General features: G+C 45.9%; 1 protein-coding gene across 4 annotated transcripts in view; it reads right to left on the minus strand.

Moving 5' to 3' along the window:
• spidr (scaffold protein involved in DNA repair) overlaps positions 1 to 16,263 on the minus strand; it is a 452,785-nt gene that overhangs the window by 397,270 nt on the left and 39,252 nt on the right. For all 4 annotated transcript variants that reach the window (XM_072467811.1, XM_072467809.1, XM_072467808.1 and 1 more), the window contains exon 4: positions 524 to 736. In XM_072467811.1, the coding sequence (XP_072323912.1) occupies positions 524 to 736 (213 nt within the window). The remainder of the gene's footprint in view (positions 1 to 523; positions 737 to 16,263) is intronic.

The raw sequence follows: 16,263 nt of genomic DNA on the forward strand, positions 1-16,263 counted from the left end.
CAGCTGCAGGGTAATGAGTCAGAGCAGTGTACTGCAGTAGAGCAGACTAGGACCACATTTGCATGTAAAGTTCTCTGGCTGGGCTTCCCTCAAGATGTTCCAGTGAGTTTCTGTAACAGGGTCATCTTAGTTTATACTTTAAGTTGATGTTGATGAGATGAGACTGATGTAATAGGTGATCTATTTAATACTGGATCACCTATTTTGGCTCTTATTCTGTACAAGGTGCAGACTTTCATTGCATGAGTGAATCCTTTACATTGTCATAATTTAGACTGCTTTACAACCACTGCCAACAAAGTTTGTTTAAGAATTCAATCTACTGTAGAAAACGAGGGCGTGTTGAACATTATTTTCGATTTAATTTCTTCCCATTAAAACTTGCCAAGTTTTATCTTAAACCTTGAACTATATAAAATCTGAGGATCCTTGGCTACTCAGTCAACATGTTAACTACCAGATACTATGATCTATGATTCTATGATACCAGGTACTTCGAGACACTTGACAGAAAATTACTTGCCTTCACTGGACTGACTGTCTGTTAATGAGTTGAGCAGACAAATGTATCGATGGTAAGAGTTCACTGTACTTTGGCCTTTCAGGACAGGTCTTCTTTCCTTTAAAACTCTCAAGTTATCCATCAGTACCTCTCCATCTGACAAATTACTGTCACTGGAGCTCCACGTGATTTCTGCAGTTTCCTCAGAGCTCCGAGTGGCAATATTTGCTGCGCCTATCCAAACAAAGAAATTAATAATCAAATTTCATAAGCAGATTATACTCAATGCACAGTAAAAAAAAACCACATGAAAGTTTAACACAAAGATTTAATTTTTATCGATTACAAATAAAATTACATTTAAACTCAAACGTCAGATGCCAGCAAAGCAATTAAAGAATCATCTTACACATCATAGAGTTATCATAGAATTTACAGTGCAGGAGGCCATTCGGCCCATCGAGTCTGCACCGGCTCTTGGAAAGAGCACCCTACCCAAGGTCAACACCGCCACCCTATCCCCATAACCCAGTAACCCCACCCAACACTAAGGGCAATTTTGGACACTATGGGCAATTTATCATGGCCAATCCACCTAACCTGCACATCTTTGGACTGTGGGAGGAAACCGGAGCACCCGGAGGAATCCCACGCACACACGGGGAGGATGTGCAGACAGTGATCCAAGCCGGAATTGAACCTGGGACCCTGGAGCGGTGAAGCAATTGCGCTGACCACTATGCTACCGTGCTGCCCACATAGAGAGCACCTTTCCCATCTTGTTTCATATTCCAACATTGCTCAGAACCAATAAACTGTTGTAATGTATACTGATGCCGTGGCTGATTTGCACACAGCCACATTCCACAATTAGCATGATAAATAACCAGCGAATCTGTTTTTAATGGTGCTGATCAAAGGAATTCTCTTCCTCCTCCTCCCAATCGTGTCAAGGGATATTTATATCTACTTGAATGCTGAATGAAATCACAATTCAACATCCCATCCCAAGATAGTATTTACACCAATGCAGCATCTCCTTTGTGTTACAATTTTAGTCTAGATTATGTGTTCAAGTCCCAGAATGATGCTTGGAGCCACAACCTCCGAACTGAACTAACAGCTAAAATTAAGTTGCTTGGGATGAGGCTTACATTATAGTATATGCAATTCTAAAATTACAAAAGTGATGCAGGAGAGAGGATTAAAGTCTGTGGAACACTGGTATCAGTATCAAAACAATTTGCTCCAGAAAATGAACTTGAACCTAATTGAACTGGTGCCATTAGTAAACCAAGGAGGGCAAGCACACATTAGGAGATATTAGGACAGATGACCAAAATCTAGATCAAAGAGGCAGATTTTAAGGAGAGCCTCAAAGGAGGAAGGAGCATTAGATAGGTTTAGGAAGAGAATTCAGGAGCTTAGTGTCTTGGCAGCTGAAGACGCCACAACCAATGGTGGTGTGATTAAAATCAGAGATTGTCAAGAGGCCCGAATTAAAGTACTGCAGATATCTCGAAGGCTGTGTGTCTGGAAAAGCTGACAACTGTCTGAAGCAGCAGCGGGGCGAGAGGAGCAGCAGTGGAGTAAGAGGATTAGTGCATGCAAGGAGGAGAGGACCCAGCAGAGGGGCGAGAGGGGCAGACTGCAAGGCACGAGAGTGCGGGAAAATGACATCACTCTTTAAAAGTGACATCCTTGACAGGCAGGCAGATGATTGGTGGTTGATGAGTATTTGTTAGTCCCTGTTCTACAGCAAAACCCATCTCCAGTCATCTTGGATTTCCCTGCCACTGGGCCAGGACTTCACTTCGCTGGGATCCTGTGGTGGTTGATGAGCCACGACCACCTCACATTAAAAGAATTCCCACAAAGGCATCTTTGCACCCCACCGCCATCCCACCCACCCAAATGGATTTTGAGGCCTGGAATGTCAGGACCCTTATGGACATCCCCAACAGCAACAGACCTGAACATCGTAATGCCATCATAGCCCAGGAACTCCAGCACCACAACACTGACATCACCGCCCTGAGCGAGACACGACAGACAGGAGAGGGCTCGCTTAAAGAACAGGTGGCAGATACACCTTCTTCTGGAAAGGCAAACCAGAAGAAGAACGTCATCTCGACAGGGTCGGCTTCACCATAAAAAACAAATTGGTTGGGTATCTCAATGAACCCTCCTGTGGGGTAAGCGAACACCTCAAGACCCATATGGCTCAACCTGTCCCAAAAGCAGCACATCACCGCCATCAGTGTCTACGCCCCAACCCGAGATGCAATGGCCGAGACAATAGAGGCGTTCTACTCCAGCCTTGACCAATTGCTGTTCTTCATCCCAAAGGACAAGCTGCTTCTCCTCGCCGACTTCAATGCTGGTGTCTAGCCTGGTGATAACCAACGAGCCAGAGCCACAGAATGTCCAGAGCACCTGGTCTGCCTTAAAAGCCACCATAGTCAGCACCTGCGAGAAGAAGCACCTGGGGCTCTCAACCAGGAAACGCCAAGACTGGTTTGACGAAATCCAGGATTTCCTTTACCGCAAACGCTAGGAGTCCCTGAATTAACAGCTGTAGCCATCTTGGTTGGCCACGTCCCGATTACAAAATGGACACTTGCAAAGAATGCAGGGAAAATTGGACAATACTGAGAAATAAGCAGGTGCAAGGTCTGTCTGTTGATTAGCGCCTTGGCTCTGAGACAGGATAGAAACTGCTAAGCCATCTACATACTAATGAGCCATCTCCAGGGACAAAAGGGAAACATTTAGATAAACAATGTTAAGGCAGACACCCCGGCCCCAGAGGAGACTCAAACAAAGCAAACCAACGGCCACCTAGGACACGCCCCGCAACCAGGGAACCCACCCCTCTATTGGAGGAAGATCGATAAGAATGATTGGGAAAGGCTCAATTAATTGAGGCCAAGTTCAAGGCCCGCCCAAAAGTTCGCGAAGCCCTTTTAGGTATAAAAAGTATTCCCCAAGAGAGAATCTTTCTTCTTTGGCCTTGGCTCTCAGCGAAGAGCGACCAGCCTAGCAGCTACGCCAGACCAAGTAAGTTCCAAGTCAACGCACGCTACGAGATAGACGCTTCTAGTTGCTATCCTGTAAACAGCTCAACCCAGCAGTCTCAGAACCGAGCAACAACCATTGTTCCTCTGACTGAATGGGCACCCGAAGCTAAGTATAGGCTTTAGTAATAGTGATAGTTTAGTTTGTAGAGTTTGTGCATGAGTAGATTTGACTGTGTAAATAAATGAGCATTGCTTTTCAACTTACTAACTGGTGTATCGAGTCTGTGATCAGTATTCGGTTCTGAACCCCTCCTGTGTCCCAAAGAAATTCTACGGGTTGTCCCCGAACTTTGCCTGCCACTACTGGTCTACTGGACTTGTCCCAAAGGGTGTCGCAGACCCAAGTTGGGGAACCCGCACACCGTCAGTCGGTGCCGTTCATGTTTGCATTCTCTGAACGGGCGCTAACGCTATGGATCGGCTTTGCCCTATTCCTGTTTAGGGTGCCTGCCTGTTGGCTTCTCTGCTGCTTTTGGAGCACGTTGCACTCTTGTGCAAAGTGTCCTAACTGGCCACAGTTGTAGCATTCCTCAGCTTTGGGCTGGGGTGGGCTGGGTTCCTGCCCTCATTTACCCATGCGGGTTTCTGGTGCGCTTTAACTGGGTTCATCTCTGTCTGCTCTTCATTGGGTGTTATAAATGCAGTTTTGCCTACAATTGATTGCTCCCAAGCGCGGGACAATCTCTTCAAAACCCATTTTTCATTGTGGGCCTCATCGGAGGGGTCATAATTTGCGCAAGCTTTTCTTCTTGCTTCTGTGCCGTGGGAGACTAGAATTCAGGTCCATTTGGCCATATTATCTGGGGACAAATGGGCGCGGACTATCTCTCCAAAAACTGCTGTGAAGTGAATCCACAAGCGTACAGCAAACGCTGTGGGGTGCTCTGTCTTCTTTTGCCTACACTTATTTAGGCCTTCTACAGGGTCTCCTCTGTTAAAGCCGATCGCATCAAGGATTGCTGTGTGCATCTCTTGGAGTGTGCCTCCTCCTACATTCTGTGGGTCGGGAAGGGCTGCCACGACTGAAGGGTTGAGGCTTAAAACTGTGAGCTTCACTTGCTCCTTTTCGTCCAGGCTGTACATGGTAGCCTGCTGTTTGACTTTCGTGAAAAATTGGTGTGGGTCTGATGTGGGAAGGAACGGTGTAATTTTTCCACACGCGTCCCGTAATTGGGTCACGGTTAACGGGGATGTATAAAGGAAATCTGCTTCTCCTTCTGCTGTGGCCCTGCGGTGTGTGGTTACATGGTTCATGGGGGTGTGTTCTGCCTGTTCGGTTGGGGGTTGGGACGCTTTCCTTATCTGGGGTTTTTCCTGCATACATGTCCCATGTCCGTATCTATGGGCAGTCTCGTTCAATTCCTGCCATTCGGGGCCATTTTCTTGATCTAATTGTGGTCCAAATGTGCTTTGAAACCCATTTTGAACGGAAAACAGAGATTGCAATTCTGCAATTTGCTTCCGGCACTTTGCGTGGTCGACGGAGCTCTGCCTTTGTTCCGTCGTGGAAGTATGGAGTGCTCGTAGGGCCGCTTTTAAATCGTTGCACTGTTTCTGCAATTTCTCGACTTGCTGTTCTGTCTCTTGTCTTACCAAGACCGCACGTTGCGTGTCCTGGTGCGCCTTATCATATTGTGTCTGAAAGCTGTTCAAATGTGCGAGACAAGACTGATGTGCCCACTTGGCATCATCCACCTCTCTGCCCCTTGCTGCTAACTGCTCTTTTAAATCTCGATTCTCCTTCTCTACCTCGCACACGTCTACCTCACTACTTCTGTCTCTCTCCTCTATCTCTCTACGGAGCATCCGAACAACCTCCTCTGTGCCTCGCAATTGTGCCAAACAGGACACAATTGCCATCAGCTTGCGAGCTTTCCCTAAGCTCTTACTTGTGTATCTCTGACAGGTTCTCCCATCAAGTATGTCCTATACTCCCGGGACCTGTTTCCTCATTAGCGCAGAATTCACTCCAAAGAGGCCATCCTTTCCCTTTGAGATATTTCCTGATCTCATCTTCCCAAACGGGACACTGTCCTACTCTACTGGTCGCTGCGACCTCAAATTCCTGGGGGTTTATAAGGCGTTCCATTGCCTTCATTGCCATTTTCTCTATCTAGGTTCTCTACTGAATTTGGAACAGGGGGTGATAAAGTGGTGATGTAAACACGGGTACATCTTACGCTAATTTCCGGCCTACAAAACTCCCGACAGTTTTACGCAACAAAATCTCTCAGGTTTACCATATATCCCTGTTAGTACGCATGTATTAACACACTTCCGAATCTCAGAGGCTTGATCAGTACTGTTCTTACGCTTGTGGTTTTTCTGTTTCCAATTGGATTCTCAATTCAAATTTTGGGTTCTCCCGGAGTGGTTAGGTCACTTCTAAATCGAGTCCTGTCAGGAGTCGCCAGTAAATGTTGCTCTCTTTGGTGTTATCTCTTAATTTGGCTCTGTTTAATTACGTTTGCTCAAGAGTCGCCAGGTATCTTTCGACACCGCCACAAGGTTCAGAACCGAATACTGATCACAAACTCGATACAGCAGTTAGTAAGTTCAAAAGCAATGCTCATTTATTTACACACAGTCAAATCTACTTATGCATAAACTCTACAAACTAAACTATCACTATTACTAAAGCCTATACTTAGCTTTGGGCGCCCACTCAGTCAGAGGAACAATAGCCGTTGCTCGGTTCGGAGGTTGCTGGGTTGAGATGTTTACAGGATAGTAACTAGGAGCATTGTTCTCGTAGCATGCGTTGACTAAGAACTTACTTGGTCTGGCGTAGCTGCTAGGCTGGTCTCTCTTCACTGAGAGCCAAGGCCAAAGAAGAAAGATTCTCTCTTGCGGAATACTTTTTATACCTAAAAGGGCTTCGCGAACTTTTGGGCGGGCCTTGAACTCAATTAATTGGGCCTTTCCCAATCATTCTTATCGATCTTCCTCCAATAGAGGGGTGGGTTCCCTGGTTGCTGGGCATGTCCTAGGTGGCTGTTGGTTTGCTTTGTTTGAGTCTCCTCTGTGGGGTGTCTGCCTTAACATTATTTATCTAAATGTTTCCCTTTTGTCCCCGGAGATGGCTCATTAGTATGTAGATGGCTTAGCAGTTTCTGTCCTGTTTGAGAGCCAAAGCTCTAATCAACAGACAGACCTTGCACCTGCTTGTTTCTCAGTATTGTCCAATTTTCTCTGCATTCTTTGCAAGTGTCCATTTTGTAATCGGGCCATGGCCATCCCAGATGGCTACACAGCTTCACAAAATCTCAAGTGAGAGGAAACTAGCCTATAGGCAACTGAAAGTCGAGTGGCAACAAAGAACCCACAACCTAAAGAACAGATGGTGGGTGGAAAGAGCGCAGGTGACTCAGCAACTCACCGACAAGCATGGTGAGTGCGGTTTCTTCAGTATAATTAAAACCATCTATGGTCCAAATACTCAGGAATCCACCCCACTGGCAGCAAAAATGGAGGGTGCACATCACAGACAGAAAGACAGTCAACACCCGCTGGAGAGAGCACTTTGAGGACCTCCCCAACCAAGACACAGCCTTCGGCGCATGTGCCCACAGCACTATCACCCAACACGCTAGCCGCCACCATCTCATCATAACCCTCGGCGTAAAGTCGAAAAGCCAACTGATAGCTGAAGAACAACAAGGCCTCTGCACAGATTGAATCCCCTCAGAAATATTAAAATGCGGTGGAGAGGCACTCTTGACAAAAGTCTATAAACTCTTCAACCCCTTGTCTATAAGGTAGAGAGCATGTCGGATGACACCTTAATTATGACCATCTTCAAGAACGAAGACAGGTCCGACTGCGGGAATTCCAGAAGGATTTCCCAACTCTTTACCACGGGAAAGGTCATTGCGAGAATTCTCCACAACCACCTCCTCCTTGTATCTGAAGAGCTCCTCCCCGAGTCTCATGTGGCTTTTGCCCATCAAGAGGGCAGCACGGTAGCATATTGGTTAGCACAGTTGCTTCGCAGCTCCAGGGTCCCAGGTTCGATTCCCGACTTGGGTCACTGTCTGTGCGGAGTCTGCACATTCTCCCCGTGTTTGCATGGGTATCCTCCGGCGCCTCTTGTTTCCTCCCACAGTCCAAAGATGTGCAGGCTAGGTGGATTGGCTCAGCTAAATTGCCCTCAAGTGTCCAAAAAAGATTAGGTGGGGTTACGGGGATAGGGTGGAGTTACGGGCTTAGGAAGGGTGCTCTTTCCAAAGGCCGTTGCAGACTCGATGGGCCGAATGACCTCCTTCTGCACCGTAAATTCTATGATTCTATGAAGAGGCACAATGGGCATGATCATCCATGTGACAAATCCAGGAAAAGTGCAGGGATCAGCATCAACCTCTGTACATGGCCTTCTTTGATCTCGCCAAGGACTTTGACTGTCAACCGTGAGGGATTGTGGAACATTCTCCTTAAATTCGCAGAAATTCTTCACCATTCTCCACCTGCTCCACAATGACATGTAAGCACTGATTTGCACAAACGGAATTACCACAGAACCACCACAAACAGGGCTATATGATTGCACCAATGCTCTTCTCCATCTTCCTCGCAGCAACATTCCAATCCATCACCCTGAAACTCACCAGTGAAGTGGAGCTGCCGGTCAAACGGGAAACTGTTCAACCTCCGACGCCTCCAGGCTAGAACCAAGACTACCCAAACTTCTGTCATCGAGCTGCAGTATGCAGACTCGCCCGTGTGAACGCACACTCAGAGGCCGAGCTACAAACCATCGTTGAAGCATTCACCGAGGCATATGAGAGAATGGGCCTCAGATTAAACATCTGGAGAACAAAGGTTCCCTACCAGCCCACTCCTATTACATAAAACTGCCAGCCGGCCATCAAGATCCACGGTGAGTCCCATGGACAATGTGGATCATGTCCCATACCTCAGGAGCCTAAGTAGACATCGGCGATTAAATCCAGTATCGACTCCAATGGGTCAGAGCAGTCTTCGGATGCCTGAGGAACAGCATGTTTGAAGATCAAGACCTCAAGTCCAGCACCAAGCTCATGGTCTACAGAGCAGCCATGGTCCCCGCCCTCCTCTATGTATTAGAAACATGGACAATGTACAACAGACATCTCAAATCCTTGGAGAGATATCACCAAAATCCTGCAAATCCATTGGCAGGATAGGTGTACTCTCCCAGGCCAATATCCCCAGTATTGAGGCAATGGTCATGGATATTGATATCGGTCTTAAATATACTCAGAGACTTGGCCTCCACAGCCTTCTGCGGCAATGAGTTCCACAGGCTCACCACCCCCTGGCTGAAGTTCCTCCTTATCTCTATTTTAAAGAAGCGTTCCTTCAGTCTGAGGCTGTTCCCTCAGGTTCTAGTTTCTACTAGTGGAAAAATCCTCTCCACGTTCACTCTATCTGGGCCGTTCAGTATTCTGTAAGTTTCAATGAGATCCCTCCTCATCCTTCTAAACTTCATTGAGTCCTCAACTGCTCCTCATATGAAAAGTCCTTCCTTCCAGGGATCATTCTTGTCAACCTCCTCTGGACCAAAATGTTTTATAATTGCTCAATTCGGGCAGCACGGTGGCGCAGTGGGTTAGCACTGCAGCCTCACGGCGCCGAGGTCCCAGGTTCGATCCAGGCTCTGGGTCACTGTCCGTGTGGAGTTTGCACATTCTCCCAGTGTTTGTGTGGGTTTCACCCCCACAACCCAGAGATGTGCAGGGTAGGTGAATTGACCACGCTAAATTGTCCCTTAATTGGAAAAAAAATGAATTGGGTATTTTTTAAAAAATTTTAAAATTGCTCAATTTGATTATTTTCCAAATCATTCATTTTTAAAAATATTTATTCTTTCATGGGATGGATCAAGGGCTGGCCTTGTTGCCATCCCTAATTGCCCTTAAAGTGAGTGCTTGCTTCATCATTTCAAAGGGCATTTAAGTGTCAGCAACATTGATGGCTCCAGAGGCACATTCAGGCCAGACTAGTCAAGGACAGTAGATTTCCTTCTCCAGAGGAAGTATGGTGAGTCAGATGGGTTTTTATGACAATTGATGATAATTTCATGGTCACCATTACCGAGATTAGCTTTCAATACCACATTTTAATTGAATTAGCTTCCAAGATGGGAAGTCTACCAGCGTCCCCAGTTCACTATCCTGAGTCTCTTGAATACTAGCCCAGTGACATTACCACTATGCTACCATTTCCTATAGGGATCCAAGCAATCATTGTAATATTGTAATATTTTCTGACACATATATATAATTTGCTTTCATTTGGAAGAAAATGAATCCCCTTATATAAGTGGCTAACATGCAAACTTAAAAATGACACTAGCACGGTGGCACAGTCGTAAGCTCTGCTGCCTCACAGTGTCAGGGACTCTGCTCGCAATTCCGGGGGTAACTGTCTATGTGGTGTTCCCCCCATGTCTGAGTGGGTTTCCTCCACATGCTCCGGTTTCCTCCTATAGTCCAAAGATGTGCGGGTTAGGTGGATTGGTCATGCAAAATCGCCCTTAGGGTCCAAGGCTGTGCAGGTTAGGTTACAGGGATACGGCGGGTGGACATGGGAGTGGACATGGGTGGAGTGCTCTTTTGATGGGCCAGTGCAGACTCGATGGTTCGAATGGCCTCCTTCTGCACTGTAGGGATTCTACGATTCTATAAAGTTTGACAAATTTATGAGAATTCGCTAAGGATGTAATGAGCAAATTAGATAAAGGGGAACCAGTATATGTAGTGTATTTGTGTTTTCAGAAGGCATTCGCTATGTTGCCACATAAAAGGTCACTGTGCAAGCATTTGCATTGTTGGGGGTAATATATTAGCATGGGCAGAGGATTGACTAATTAACAGAAAACGGAATTAAAAGCATCAATTTCAGGTTGACAAACTAACTACTGGATGCCACAGGAATCAGAGTAGAGATTTCAACTATTTACAATCTATACTAATAACTTACATGAAAGGATCAAGTGTATTGTGTTATATTCTAATAATTTCTAAATCATGCAGGAATATTACATGTTCATGAGTATGCATATGAATCCATAATGTCAGATCACTCACTACTACACGACAGTGTTTATTCCGTCAACAATGCATCAGTCAGCAGTGCGATCTTAGAAATGCATTTGATGAACCTCCAGCACCTGAATCCAGAAGTATGATTATTTTGAACTTCTGGGAACCATAAGGCATAACATGGTAACAGCAGGTAGCTGTTAGCATCATGCACTAAAGCGCAGCACAATAATAAGTCAAAGGAAAGTGTCTGTTATGAAAAAAAACCATATTATCGTGAAATATTCTTTTCAGTTTTGGAATAAAGGTTACATTAAATTTCAATTTGTGGTTATTAGAATTTTTCTGTCCATTGACCTCAATGGCTAGAAAATCAGGGATGCCACATATCAGGCAAGCAAGTCATCAAGTGAATGCCATGGTGAGAGTGAAATGTCTTCATCTCAGGTCTATATTGTTCAGTGTACCATATTAAAAATAATAATTTTTCTATCCTATAAGTATGAACATTCGTGCAGTAAGGTGGAAGATCTTGCGCTAAATCATAGCTGCTATAGAAAACCAAAGGCAACTACCCAAGAAGTGGCATATTCAAGCACGGACAGTTCGCTTTCAGTCAGACACTGTATATTTGGTTGATGATCTTGTTGATATACATCTAGCACACTTATTAAGAATTGAATGACAAAAGAAATGACCAACTGATAAAAATTATGAAGCTTTCGATTACAGTCATTGTGGTAGCATTTCTTTTCTGCATCAAATTTGCCTTGAAGATATGCAGATAAATAATTGTACAAGATTGAATTTTACATGGCGTTCTGAAATGACTTGGACAACATTGCATGCCACAAACATCCCTCAAAACACTACCTCCTCCATTGTAAATATTCTTCCACTTCTTTTTTTATTCTGTATGTGTGGTAACACAGCTTTGTTCTTAATAAATAGCTCTATGGACAGAGTAGATAAGGAGAACAAAGAACAGTACAGCACATCAACAGGCCCTTCAGCCTGCCAAGCCTGTGCCAACCATGCTCCCCGTCTAACCTAAAGCCTTTCACACTTCTGGGGCCCATATCCCTCTATCCCATCCTATTCATGTATTTGTCCCCTTAGACATCACTGTGGTACCTGCTTACCACCTCCTCTGGCAGAGAGTTCCAGGCACCCACTACCCTCTGTGTAAAAAAACTTCCCTCGCACATCTTCTCCAAACTTTGTCCCTCGCACATTAAACCTATGCCCCCTAGTAATTGACTCTTCCACCCTGGGGAAAAAGCTTCTGACTATCCACTCTGTCCATGCCCCTCATAATTTTGTAGACTTCTATCAGTCGCCTCTCAACCTCCGTTAGTCCAGAGAGAACGAACTAGCTTATCCAACCTCTCCTCATAGCTAATGCCCTTCATACCAAGCAACATCTTGGTAAACCTCTTCAGTACCCTCTCCAAAACTCCACGTCCTTCTGGTAGTGTGGCAACCAGAATTGAACACTATATTCTAGGTGTGGCCTAACCAAGGTTCTATATAGCTGCAGCATGACTTGCCAATTTTTCTACTCAAGGCCCCGGCCGATGAAGGTAAGCATGCCATAAGCCTTCTTGACTACCTTCTCCACCTGCGTTGCCACTCTCAGTAACCGGTGGACCTGTACACCCCTTTGCCTGTCAATACTCTTAAGGATTATGCCATTTACTGCATATTTCCCACCTGTATTAGCCCTTCCAAAATGCACTACCTCACATTTGTCTGGACTAAACTCGATCTGCCATCTCTCCGCGCCCAAGTGGCCAAATGTGGGCAATTGGGACCAGCTGAGGTAAAACTGGGCAGCATGGACAAGTTGGGCCGAAGGGCCTGTTTTGTAAATCACTATGTAAACCTTTAAGGACTGGTTTAGCTCAATGGTTTGTGATGCAGACCAAGGCCAGCAGCGCGGCCCGTACCAGCTTACCCGAAAAGACGCCGGAATGTGGCGACTAGGAGCTTTTCACGGTAACTTCATACTTGTGACAATAAAAGGTTTTTTTTTTTTTTAATGACTCGAAGTCTCTAACTGATCTACATCCTGCTGTATCCTCTGACAGTCCTCATTGCTATATGCAATTCCACCAACCTTTGTATCGTCCGCAAACTTACTAATCAGTTACATTTTCTCGGAATCATTTATATATACTACAAACAGCAAAAGTACCAGCACTGATCCCTGTGGAACACCAATGAGAAATTGTTCTCATTCATGAAAGGATCAACAATGAGAGGCACAGATTTAAAATAATTGACAAAAGAAAGAAAAGCGGACTTCCGGTGACGGAGGGCGGGAGGCAGCCGCACGTTGGAGGGCTCCCGTTCGGGAACGGCATTGTCGAGGGTTAACGCCCGGTCCTAGGGCCAGCGAAGGCAGTAAAAGTCAGGAGACAGCACAGAGGAGAAGAATGTCGAAGACCAGCAAAAAAACGGCCGTGAAAAAAGCGGCTGAAAGTCCGTTGGGGAGTGGAAAGGTCAACGCGGGGTCAGTAAAGAAAATGGAGGCTGGAGCACCAGGGGAGGCCGCAGTGCTTACGGCTGAAGGAATAACTAAGGTGATGGCTGCGTAATTCGAAAAGCAGTTTGCGCAGTTTGCAAAATGCATGGAGACGGTGAGGAACAAGAAGAGGTTTTGAGTGCGCTGGTGGAGGAAGCGATTTCCCCGGCAGTGGCGAGCGCAGTGGCGGAGGTGCGAGAGCAAAGGGAGGCGCTGAAGGAAGTGGAGGAGACGTTATTGCAGCACGGTGATCAACTTGCCTCGATGGGGAAGGAGATGCGGAAGGTGATGGACATTAACAAGGATCAGCGAGGAAACATGGAAGACCTGGAAAACAGATCCAGGTGACAGAATTTGAGGACTGTGGGGCTGCCCGAGGAGTTGAAGGACCGAAGCGATGCTGGCAAAACTTTTGGGGGAGGGGGAGGATCCCTCCCGATATGAACTGGATTGGGCTCATCGGTCGTGGAGGCCGGTACCAAAGGCGAGTGAGCCGCCAAGGGCAGTGACTCTGTGCTTCCGTAGGTACAGTGTGAAGGAGAAGGTCCTGAGCTGGGCCAAGCAGGAGTGGGTGGTGCAGTGGGCTGGAACTGGTATAAGTGTATACCAGGACTTTACAGTGGAGCTGGCAAGGAGGCGGGCTGCCTTCAACCAGGTGAAGAGGGCACTGTACATTAGCAAGGTGCAGTGCAGCATTGTATATCCAGCGAAGCTGAGGGTGACTTATAAGCTCAGGGACTTTTATTTTGGAACGGCAGAAGCAGCGGAGGAGTTTGCGAAGGCAGAAGAACTGTGGCAGAACTGACAAATTGAGAAATGGCCATGTGCCGATGTAACCTCATGACTGTATTTTCTTCTTTTTTGTTTCACTGCGCGCGGGTGTAGGGGCTAAAGGAGCCAATGTTGTATATATTTGGACAAGGGAAGTGATGGGACTTTGACTCAAAATGAGGGCTCTTTGGGGTGTAGGTGGATATGCGGGGTTTGTGTGCTAAAAGGGGATCGCTGGGCTTTCCTAGGGCCGGGCAAGGGGGAAAGGGACCCGGGCAGGGGCCTCCACGCTGGCCGGTTTAAGCCGGCCAGTGAACGGGAGTGAGGTGGGGGGAGGGGCTGCGGCCATCGGAGCCTGGCAGAACAGGGTCTGAGTGGTCTAGCCGGGGTGGAAAGTTGGGGGGAAGGAACAGAGGTTGGGTGGAAGAGTTTTACAAGAGGCAGTGGACGGGAGGAGCTGGAGACTTGGGGGGGGGGGGGGGGGGTGTACAACTCTTGGGTATCATATACGGTACTCTTTCAGAGGCTGGATGGCGTTGAGTGTAGGGGGGGGGGGAGGGAGAGTGGACTCTATAGGTAAATGGTGACCATGGGCGGTCCCGGACTCCTTTTTCTTTTTCCCTTTTGTTTCCACCGTGGGAGGGTTTGGTTTATTGGGTGCATATATTGACAGGTGGGCCGTTGTTTGGGGTGGTGGGAGGATGGGATCATTGGTATTGTTAAGGGGATTGATTTTGTATTTGTTACCATTTGCTGTTTGTGGGTGGGGTGTAAATCTTTGAAGGAAAATGTGAAAATGTAAATAAAAAAATATTTTCTTTAAAAAGAAAGAAAAGCAACACGAGAAAAAACTTTTTCATGCAGCACTTGGTTAAGATCTGGAATGTACTGCCTAAGAGTATGGTGGAGGAAGGTTAAAGAGAAACATTAATAATGGAATTAGACTGTTACCTGAAAAGGAAGAATCTACAGGGTTACTGGGAGAAGCTGGGAGAATGGTACTAAGTACTCTGCTCATTAAAAGAGCCAATGCAGACATGATGGACTGAATTGCCTCCTTCTGGACTGTCACAATTCTGTGAATTTGTGAATAAAGTCCATATATTATCAACAAAATAAATGTTGCATTATATTAACAAAAGTCAATCCAAATTAGTGCCAGAGAATGCAAAAACTGGGTGAATTGTGCAAAAATACAATGGCCACTGCTACAGCAATGAACACACAGCTACAGCTCTGGAAGAATTGGGGGCTGATGCCATAGAGGCATTTGAGAAGTTTAAACAAAAGTGAAAATTGACATTTAGTATCCTTCTAAAGGACACTAGTGAAGAATGAAAGGTCAGTTGAATCCTGTTGTTTTATGGAGTGGGCAGCGAATTATCAAGGTCAACTGGCTTGGTAACAAGCCTAATTGGTCTTTGATTATTTATTCAAAAGTGGCAAGTGGGCTGCAGATTCTGCCCACCACCCACCCAGCTCTGGGATAAATGGGGAGGTAGTAGGATTGACAGATGCCCTATTTTGTATGCGCCTCCTCTGAAAATACACCCAGAGGAGGTGCATAAAATGTAGCCCCATACAGACTCTTGATCTAGGTTGTAGGGAACAAACAGTACAGTGGAACTGAGGCGAAGGTCAGGTCACCGATGATCTAACTGAATGGCGGTATAGGGTCTTGGGATCATATAGCCTGTTCCTCTTCTGATTTCTTCTGTTCTTAATGAGTGCAGTATTCAAACAACAATGTTTACAAGTTCAAAATTCTGAAAACAGGAACATCCCAATTTTTAGCTCACAGTAAGAAGGCAAAATAAAGAAAGCAAAGAAAAATAGATTTCATACATTGCATCCTTTAGGATGCCAAAAAGCACTTTACAACCAATGAAGTACTTTTGAAATGCATTAAGTCACTGTTATAATATTGTAAATTATTAAAGCAACTAATCTGCCAATAGAAATTTTAAAGTTACTAACTGAGGATTTATCATTTTACAAACAAACAAAGAACAAAGAAATGTACAGCACAGGAACAGGCCCTTCGGCCCTCCAAGCCCGTGCCGACCATACTGCCCGACTAAACTACAATCTTCTACACTTCCTGGGTCCGTATCCTTCTATTCCCATCCTATTCATATATTTGTCAAGATGCCCCTTAAATGTCCCTATCGTCCCTGCTTCCACTACCTCCTCCGGTAGTGAGTTCCAGGCACCCACTACCCTCTGCGTAAAAAACTTGCCTCGTACATCTACTCTAAACTTTGCCCCTCTCACCTTAAACCTATGCCCCCTAGTAATTGACCCCTCTACCCTGGGGAAAAGCCTCTGACTATCCACTCTGTCTATGCCCCTCATAATTTT

Source organism: Scyliorhinus torazame, chromosome 11, assembly GCF_047496885.1.
Source record: "Scyliorhinus torazame isolate Kashiwa2021f chromosome 11, sScyTor2.1, whole genome shotgun sequence".
Taxonomy (NCBI): Eukaryota; Metazoa; Chordata; class Chondrichthyes; order Carcharhiniformes; family Scyliorhinidae; genus Scyliorhinus; species Scyliorhinus torazame.